This window comes from Chiloscyllium plagiosum, unplaced genomic scaffold, assembly GCF_037043375.1.
Source record: "Chiloscyllium plagiosum isolate Xiang-an unplaced genomic scaffold, Cpla_swu_hap1 HiC_scaffold_47, whole genome shotgun sequence".
Classification (NCBI taxonomy): domain Eukaryota; kingdom Metazoa; phylum Chordata; class Chondrichthyes; order Orectolobiformes; family Hemiscylliidae; genus Chiloscyllium; species Chiloscyllium plagiosum.
Genome location: NW_028270185.1, coordinates 3,371,662 through 3,381,697, shown reverse-complemented (window position 1 = coordinate 3,381,697; position 10,036 = coordinate 3,371,662). Strand labels below are relative to the sequence as shown.

The following is a 10,036-nucleotide window of genomic DNA, read 5'->3' as shown; positions in this document are numbered from 1 at the left end:
AAAAAGAAAGAGAGAAGGAGGGAGGACGGAGAGAGAGAAGGAGGAGGGAGAGAGAGAGAAGGAGGGAGGGGGGGACGGAGAGAGAGAAGGAGGGAGGGGGGACGGAGAGAGAGAGGAGGGAGGGGGGACGGAGAGAGAGAAGGAGGGAGGGGGACGGAGAGAGAGAAGGAGGGAGGGGGGACGGAGAGAGAGAAGGAGGGAGGGGGGAAGGAGAGAGAGAAGGAGGGAGGGGGGAGACGGAGAGAGAGAAGGAGGGAGGGGGGACGGAGAGAGAGAAGGAGGAGGGGGGACGGAGAGAGAGAAGGAGGGAGGGGGGACGGAGAGAGAGAAGGAGGGAGGGGGGACGGAGAGAGAGAAGGAGGGAGGGGGGACGGAGAGAGAGAAGGAGGGAGGGGGGACGGAGAGAGAGAAGGAGGGAGGGGGGACGGAGAGAGAGAAGGAGGGAGGGGGGACGGAGAGAGAGAAGGAGGGAGGGGGGACGGAGAGAGAGAAGGAGGGAGGGGGGACGGAGAGAGAGAAGGAGGGAGGGGGGACGGAGAGAGAGAAGGAGGGAGGGGGGACGGAGAGAGAGAAGGAGGGAGGGGGGACGGAGAGAGAGAAGGAGGGAGGGGGGACGGAGAGAGAGAAGGAGGGAGGGGGGACGGAGAGAGAGAAGGAGGGAGGGGGGACGGAGAGAGAGAAGGAGGGAGGGGGGACGGAGAGAGAGAAGGAGGGAGGGGGGACGGAGAGAGAGAAGGAGGGAGGGGGGACGGAGAGAGAGAAGGAGGGGAGGGGGGACGGAGAGAGAGAAGGAGGGAGGGGGGACGGAGAGAGAGAAGGAGGGAGGGGGGACGGAGAGAGAGAAGGAGGGAGGGGGGACGGAGAGAGAGAAGGAGGGAGGGGGGACGGAGAGAGAGAAGGAGGGAGGGGGGACGGAGAGAGAGAAGGAGGGAGGGGGGACGGAGAGAGAGAAGGAGGGAGGGGGGACGGAGAGAGAGAAGGAGGGAGGGGGGACGGAGAGAGAGAAGGAGGGAGGGGGGGACGAGAGAGAGAGAAGGAGGGAGGGGGGACGGAGAGAGAGAAGGAGGGAGGGGGGACGGAGAGAGAGGAAGGAGGGAGGGGGGACGGAGAGAGAGAAGGAGGGAGGGGGGACGAGAGAGAGAGAAGGAGGGAGGGGGGACGGAGGAGAGAGAAGGAGGGAGGGGGGACGGAGAGAGAGAGAAGGAGGGAGGGGGGACGGAGAGAGAGAGAAGGAGGGAGGGGGGACGGAGAGAGAGAGAAGGAGGGAGGGGGACGGAGAGAGAGAGAAGGAGGGAGGGGGGACGGAGAGAGAGAGAAGGAGGGAGGGGGGACGGAGAGAGAGAAGGAGGGAGGGGGGACGGAGAGAGAGAGAAGGAGGGAGGGGGGACGGAGAGAGAGAGAAGGAGGGAGGGGGGACGGAGAGAGAGAAGGAGGGAGGGGGGACGGAGAGAGAGAGAAGGAGGGAGGGGGGACGGAGAGAGAGAAGGAGGGAGGGGGGACGGAGAGAGAGAAGGAGGGAGGGGGGACGGAGAGAGAGAGAAGGAGGGAGGGGGGACGGAGAGAGAGAAGGAGGGAGGGGGACGGAGAGAGAGAGAAGGAGGGAGGGGGGACGGAGAGAGAGAAGGAGGGAGGGGGACGGAGAGAGAGAAGGAGGGAGGGGGGACGGAGAGAGAGAGGGAGGGAGGGGGGACGGAGAGAGAGAGAGAAGGAGGGAGGGGGGACGGAGAGAGAGAGAGAAGGAGGGAGGGGGGACGGAGAGAGAGAGAGAAGGAGGGAGGGGGGACAGAGAGAGAGAGAGAAGGGAGGGAGGGGGGACAGAGAGAGAGAGAGAAGGAGGGAGGGGGGACAGAGAGAGAGAGAGAAGGAGGGAGGGGGGACAGAGAGAGAGAGAGAGAAGGAGGGAGGGGGACAGAGAGAGAGAGAGAGAAGGAGGGAGGGGGGACAGAGAGAGAGAGAGAGAAGGAGGGAGGGGGGACAGAGAGAGAGAGAGAAGGAGGGAGGGGGGACAGAGAGAGAGAGAGAAGGAGGGAGGGGGGACAGAGAGAGAGAGAGAAGGAGGGAGGGGGGACAGAGAGAGAGAGAGAAGGAGGGAGGGGGGACAGAGAGAGAGAGAGAAGGAGGGAGGGGGGACAGAGAGAGAGAGAGAAGGAGGGAGGGGGGACAGAGAGAGAGAGAGAAGGAGGGAGGGGGGACAGAGAGAGAGAGAGAAGGAGGGAGGGGGGACAGAGAGAGAGAGAGAAGGAGGGAGGGGGGACAGAGAGAGAGAGAGAGAGAGAGAGAGAGAGAGAGAGAGAGAGAGAGAGAAGGAGGGAGGGGGGACAGAGAGAGAGAGAGAGAGAGAGAAGGAGGGAGGGGGGACAGAGAGAGAGAGAGAGAGAGAAGGAGGGAGGGGGGGACAGAGAGAGAGAGAGAGAGAGAGAAGGAGGGAGGGGGGACAGAGAGAGAGAGAGAGAGAAGGAGGGAGGGGGGACAGAGAGAGAGAGAGAAGGAGGGAGGGGGGACAGAGAGAGAGAGAGAAGGAGGGAGGGGGACAGAGAGAGAGAGAGAAGGAGGGAGGGGGGACAGAGAGAGAGAGAGAAGGAGGGAGGGGGGACAGAGAGAGAGAGAGAAGGAGGGAGGGGGACAGAGAGAGAGAGAGAGAGAGAGAGAGAGAGAGAGAGAGAGAGAGAAGGAGGGAGGGGGGACAGAGAGAGAGAGAGAGAGAGAGAAGGAGGGAGGGGGGACAGAGAGAGAGAGAGAGAGAGAAGGAGGGAGGGGGGGACAGAGAGAGAGAGAGAGAGAGAGAAGGAGGGAGGGGGGACAGAGAGAGAGAGAGAGAGAAGGAGGGAGGGGGGACAGAGAGAGAGAGAGAAGGAGGGAGGGGGGACAGAGAGAGAGAGAGAAGGAGGGAGGGGGGACAGAGAGAGAGAGAGAAGGAGGGAGGGGGGACAGAGAGAGAGAGAGAAGGAGGGAGGGGGGACAGAGAGAGAGAGAGAGAGAGAGAGAGAGAGAGAGAGAGAGAGAGAGAGAGAAGGAGGGAGGGGGGACAGAGAGAGAGAGAGAGAGAGAGAAGGAGGGAGGGGGGACAGAGAGAGAGAGAGAGAGAGAAGGAGGGAGGGGGGGGACAGAGAGAGAGAGAGAGAGAGAGAAGGAGGAGGGGGGACAGAGAGAGAGAGAGAGAGAGAAGGAGGGAGGGGGGACAGAGAGAGAGAGAGAGAGAGAAGGAGGGAGGGGGGACAGAGAGAGAGAGAGAGAAGGAGGGTGGGGGGACAGAGAGAGAGAGAGAAGGAGGGAGGGGGGACAGAGAGAGAGAGAAGGAGGGAGGGGGGACAGAGAGAGAGAGAAGGAGGGAGGGGGGACAGAGAGAGAGAGAGAAGGAGGGAGGGGGGACAGAGAGAGAGAGAAGGAGGGAGGGGGGACAGAGAGAGAGAGAGAAGGAGGGAGGGGGGAGAGAGAGAGAGAGAAGGAGGGAGGGGGACAGAGAGAGAGAAGGAGGGAGGGGGCAAAGGACTGGGTGGAAGGAGTCTGATGGCAGTGTGCTATTTAAAATGGAGAGAGATTGCAGAACTCAGTGGTACAGAGGGATCTGGGTGACCCAGTGCATGGATCATATGCAGCAAGTAATTAGGGAAAGCAAGAGGAATGTGGGCGTTGATTGTGAGGGGAATGGAATATAGGAGTGGGAAAGTTTCACTGCAGCTGTACAGGGTGTGGGGGGAGACTGTGTCCAGAGTACTCTGCGCAGCTCCCGCCTCCTCAACTAAATACAAAGATTAATCATTTTTCTGGAGATGAAGAGTTTATCTTCTGAAGAAATGTTGGACAAAGAGGCCGTGTCAGACTGAGCATTGCAGGAATTACTTCTGATTGCCTTTTATATAAACAAGTTGGATGAGAACACAGGAGGCCTGGTTAGCAAGTTTGTGGATGACACCAAAATTGGTGACCTAGTGGACAGTGAGGAAGGTTAACTCCGAATACAGAGAGGTCTGGATCAATTGGGTCAATGGGCTGAGGAGTGGCAGATGGAGGATAAACGCGAGATATTGCTTTATGGTAAAACAAACAGGGGTAGGATTTATACAGTTAACGGTAGGGCCTGGGTGGTGTCGTAGAACAGAGAGACCCAAGGGTTCAGGTACTATAGTTTTGTGAAGTTTTGCTTCACATCTAGACAGGGCAGTTAAGAAGGTGTTTAGCTCACTTGCCGTCATTGCTCAGAGCTGGAAATGTGTTGCTGGAAAAGCGCAGCAGGTCAGGCAGCATCCAGGGAACAGGAGAATCGACGTTTCGGGGGCATAAGCCCTTCTTCAGGAATGCTCATTGCTCAGTCCTTTGAGTACAGGAGTTGGGAAGTCATGTTGAGATTGTACAGGACACTGGAGGAGGTTTCTCCTGGAATACTGTGCCCAGTTCTCGTCGCCCAGTTATAGGAAGGAGATTATTAAACTGGAGAGGGTTCAGAACAGATTTACCAGGGTGTTGCCAGGGTTGGAGGGTTTGAGCTATAGGGAAAGGCTGGATAGGCTGGGACTGTTTTCCCTGGCACGTAGGAGGTTAAGGGATTTATAAAATAATGGGGAGCATGGATAGGCTGACTTATCGCTAGGGTGGGGAGTTCAAGGCTGGGGGGCACATTCTGAAGGCGAGAGGAGAAAGATTTTAAACAAAGTCAGAAGGGGCTTTTTTTTTTTGCAGAGGGAGGTTTGTGTGTGGAACTTCCTGGGGAAGTGGCGGACGCAGATACAGTTACAACGTTTAAAAGACACTTGGCTAAATCCATGAAGAAGAAACATTTGGAGGGATGTGCGCCAAATGCAGGCATAAAAGAGACCTAAGGGGCAACTTTTTCACACAGAGGGTGGTACGTGTGTGGAATGAGCTGCCAGAGGATGTGGTGGAGGCTGGTACAATTACAACATTTAAAAGGCATAGGAAGGGTTTGGAGGGATAGGGGCCGGGTGCTGGCCGGTGGGACTAGATTGGGTTGGGATATCTGGTCGGCGTGGACGGGTTGGACCGAAGGGTCGGTTTCCATGCTGTACAGCTCTATCATTCTATGACCCTATGAGGTAGGATGAGTTTGGAACATGGTCAGAATGGATGGGTTGGACCGAAGGGTCTGTTTCCAAGCTGTATGACTCTGTAGGATGAGGATGGAGAGGGCTTCAGATGGATAGAATTCAGGTGATTTCAGGACAGGTTAGAGACCACCAACCTGGCCCAGAAGGAGCAGAGTGACGGGTGACCCGGGGTGGAGCTGGTAGTGGCACCTTCTCAGACCAGCACCACGGAGTTTCACACTCCTGAGACTGGGCACCAGAAGGACCACCCTCTTCAGCTGGGAGCCCCTAGAGAACAGAACCAGTCCCAGAGGAACATCCCCCTGGGACACCTCCCCCCCCCCCCCCCAGCAGGGACACACCCCACAGGGACACCCCCCCCCCCCCAGCAGGGACACACCCCACAGGGACACCCCCCCCCCCCCCAGCAGGGACACCTCCCCCCACCCACCAAGGACACCTCCCCCAGGCCCCAGGGACACCAACTTTGCCCCCTCCCCCTCCCCCCAGGGAGACCTCGCTCAGCCAGGTACCAGCTCGGCAGTAATCTTCGTCCGACTTATCCAGACATCGAGTGGTGCCATCACACAGGAGGTCGCGAGAGACACAGCAGCCATCCGCACACTGAAACTGACTCGCAGCACACGGCCCGGAACAGTCTGGAATTACACAACACAGCCACATCAAAGTGGGGGGGTGGAGGGAGTGATGGTGAGGGGCAGGGGAATGGAGAGATTGCTAATCCACCCCCAGGATGAATGAACCACACGTGGTGGCTAACGGACCCACTGCCGCTGGGAGGGCGGGATAGCCACGTTCCCTCCTCTCGGGTTTAATTGGGCAGCCCCTCATTTTAAACTTGTTCTAGGTTGTCCCAGAGAGGAGAGGGCTCAGATCACCCCGACCTTGGCGAGCAGCAGCGCAGGCTCCAATCGTCAAATAGCCGCCTCCTGCTCCATCATCCCACGTCCCTATAATCTCAAGCCCACTGCCGGGAAGTAAAACCGGGAAATTGTGACAGGGTTGGGGGGGCGCAGTTAGCTCAGTTGGTTGGATCGCTGGTTTGATTCCCGCACTGACTAACAGTATAATGAAGGACTCTCCTTCTCCCCCTTCCCCTCCAACACCCCCTTGTCTGAGGCATGGTGACCCTTGAGGTAAAGATGCCTTCAGTAACTGGCACTGTGCCTGGTGATGGGGGTCATGACACTGCCTGGTTTTCTATGGAAATCTACCCACCCTCACCCAGTCTGGCCTACACGTGACTCCAGGCCCACCGCAATGTGGCTGACTCTCACCTGCCCTCTGAAATAGCTGAACAAGTCATTCAAGGGGCAATTTGGATCAGGCGAGTGCCTGCCTCACTAGTGGTGAGAAGGCAGATGATGCCCCAGTTGGTACAGGCGCTAGACTCCTCACTCAGGATAATGCTCAGGGGTCCCAGGTTTGGATCCCACCATGGGCAACTTGAAATTCAATCAAGAATTCTGGAATTAAGGATCTAATGATGACCATGAATCGATTGTTGGAAAACCCCACCTGGGTCACTGATGTTCTTGAGGGAAGGAAACTGCCATCCTTACCTGGTCTGGCCTACACGTGACTCCAGGCCCACAGCAATGGGGTTGACTCTTAACTGTCCCTGGGTAATTAGGGATGGGGTAATAAATGCTGGCCCAGCCAGTAATGCCCACATCCTGTGAACAAATATATTTGTTACAGTCACTACCAAGCTCAAATCCAACTTTGCAACAGGCAAGAACCTGAAGAGATTGTGGGTGGCCTTACGTTAGATCCTTTTGCTGCATCTATCTCGCAGAGCTCTGGGCTTTACTGATTTCACTTGCTTATTAATTAAATTTATTGTCACATGTGCCTTGTTCAAAACACGATGAAAAGTGCTGCACAGGGTCCAACAAAACACAGAAAAATAAACCAAAAACATCAAATTTCGAGGCAGAAAAATAATAAAAAACGCTCAACTTTACAGTCCTTTGTGTTAACTGCTCAGTCATGGACATGAGCAACCAGAAATATTGAGGCATGTAGAACTGATTTGATTCAGAGCTTTGAGAAGATTTGCAGCTCAGGTTGAAGTTCTTGATGTGGGTTTGCTCGCTGAGCTGGAAGGTTCGTTTTATTCGATTCCAAAACATGGTTCCTACTTACCCTTGAGACTGGAGATACTTCTGCTTAGTACTGGCACCGAATTACTTCCTGGCTCTGATTTTTAAAAGAACAAGAATAAGTTTGAGGTCATTGTTGCTGTTCGTATATTTTATTTAAAATCTCACACTCAACTAATCTCACAATCTATTAAAAACATACAGAGAAATTGGCGGACAAACTCAGAGAGAGAGAGAGAGACGGAGACAGTTGACGTTTCAAGTCCAGTTCTGTAGGAGGGTCACTGGACTCTAAATGTTACCTCTGATTTCTACCTCCACAGATGCTGTCAGACCTGCTAAGTTTCTCCAGAAGTTTGGGGTTTTCTTTCCCGATTTCCATCATTTGCAATTCTTTGGGTTTTTTTTAGTGGATCACCCATAAATGATACTTTTGCATCTGCTTACCAACACTGACAATTATAGAAAATATTCAGCCAGCAAATCTATGTGAACAGTCACAAATACAGTGGTCAGGCTTGGCCACTTGGGGGTTTGAAAAATACTCTCTCCCAAGTTTTAACTCTTGACAATAATCCTGTTACTTTCTTGACAAATACATGGAGAAATGTTTCATTGACATTCAATGGTGTTACCATCACTGAGTCCCCCACTACCAACATCCTGGGAATTACCATTGACCAGAGACTCAACTGGACTCACCACATAAACACAGCGGCTACAAGAGCAGGTCAGAGGCTGGGAATCCTGCAGCAAGTAACTCCCCTCCTGACCCCCCCAAAGCCTGTCCACCATCTCCAAGGCACAATTCAGGAGTGTGATGGAATACTCCCCACTTGCCCTGGATGGGGGCAGCTCCAACAACACTCAAGAAGCTCAACACCATCCAGGACAAAGCAATGTGATTGGCTCCACATCCACAAACACCCACTCCCTCCCCCACCGACGCTCAGTAGCAGCAGTGTGTACCATCTACAAGATGCCCTGCAGAAACTCACCAAAAATCCTCAGACAGCACCTTCCAAACCCACAAACACTCCCATCTAAAAGGACAAGGGGCAGCAGAATAGATTAAATTACCTCCAGTATGGAAACAAGCCCTTTGGCCCGACCAGTCCACACCGACCCTCTGAGGAGTAACCCACCCAGACCCATTCCCCTGTCCTATATTTACCCCTGACTAATGCACCTAACACTATGGGCAATTTAGCACGGCCAATTCACCTGACCTGCACATCTTTGGACTGTGGGGGGAAACCGGAGCACCCGGAGGAAACCCACGCAGATACGGGGAGAACGTGCAAACTCCACACAGACAGTAGCCAGAAGGTGGGAATTGAATCAGATTCCCTGGCGCTATGAGGCAGCAGTGCTAATCACTGAGCCATCTTGCTGCCCCCAAATGGGAAGATACGTGGGAACGCCACCCCCTGCAAGTTCCCCTCCAAGTCCCTCACCATCCCGATTTGGAATATATCGTCCTTCCTTCAGTGTCGCTGGGACAGAATCCTGGAATTCCCTCCCTAAGGGCATTGTGGGTCAACCCACAGCACATGGACTGCAGCGGTTCAAAGAGGCAATTCACCCCCACCTTCTCAAGGGGCAACTAGGGACAGGCAATAAATGCTGGGCCCAGCCAGCAATGCCCACACTCTACAAATGAATAAATAAATGCACTTAACAAAATGTTGTATATAGCACTATTGTAGCACACCAATGGACTTTACAGCCGAGGAAGTATCTTGGAAGGGTGGAATCTGCTATGATGTAGGAAGCATTTGAAGGATTGCAGTTGACCCCATTTTAACCTTGACTCTGCATTCCGGCACATCCACGTGATCACCTGGAATCTCCCTGCCTCGGCCTCTAAAATGTTTAACAATTTAACATCCACTGCCTTTTGAGGAAGGGACTTGCAGTGACGGTTTCTCTCGGAGGGCACAATGTTTCCTCATCTGTTCTCTTTTGAACCGGGCCACCCCCTTATTCTCAAAATCAAGAGAAGAATCAGACGCTGGGTCCGAGATCTCGCGTTCCTGTAATCTCTCCAAGATGCTGCAATCAATGTGAAACCCAGAGATGTGCCACACCTCCAGCTTTCCCTCGCATTCCTCTGCGAGGAGTCAGTTAGCTCAGTTGGCTGGATGGTTGGTCAGCGATTTAGAGAGACCCCAACAGCATGGGTTTAATCCCTGCACTGGCTGAGTGTACCATGAATTAATATCTTTTATTGTCACTTGTTTTGTAGTGCAGTGGAAAGTTTTTATAATGGCGCCATCTTAGGTACAAATCTTACAGTGTGAAAAAATATATTGTGCTGTTATACAAATAAAAAGGATTAAAAAGGCAGTAGTATCGGGCGGCACGGTGGCTCAGTGGTTAGCACAGCTGCCCCACAGCACCAGGGTCCCGGGTTCGAGTCCAGCCTCGGGTGACAGCCTGTGTGGAGTTTGCACGTTCTCCCCGTGTCTGCGTGGTCCAAAGATATTCAGGTTAGGTGAACTGGCCCAGCGTGTTCAGGGATGGGCAGGTTAGGTGCATTAGTCAGGGGTAAATATAGGATAAAAAGGTAGGGGAACGAGTCTGGGTGTCTTACAATCGGGTATTTCACAACCACCTGATGAAGGAGCAGCGCTCCGAAAGCTAGTGCTTCCAAATAAATCTGGTTGGACTATAACCTGGGATTGTGAGTTTTAACCTTGTACACAACAGTCCAACACCGGCATCTCCAAATCAGGTCCGGGTGGGTTAGTCTTCAGAGCGTCAGTGTGGACTTGTTGGGCCGAAGGGTCTGTTTCCATACAGTAGGGGTTCTCTGGATTCTATTACTTAGCGTCTGAGCAGGGGTTAAACAATACTCTCCTTCTC

The 10,036-nt window shown here is 54.2% G+C and overlaps 1 protein-coding gene across 1 annotated transcript in view; it reads right to left on the bottom strand.

The window, feature by feature from the left end:
* The window catches only part of LOC122542681 (kunitz-type protease inhibitor 1-like), a 58,237-nt gene that overhangs the window by 26,962 nt on the left and 21,239 nt on the right, over nucleotides 1-10,036 (bottom strand). The window contains exons 3-4 of the mRNA XM_087983925.1: nucleotides 7,212-7,265; nucleotides 5,576-5,701 (exon numbers count right to left, since the gene is read on the bottom strand). Coding sequence (XP_087840051.1) covers nucleotides 5,576-5,701; nucleotides 7,212-7,265 — 180 coding nt within the window. The remainder of the gene's footprint in view (nucleotides 1-5,575; nucleotides 5,702-7,211; nucleotides 7,266-10,036) is intronic.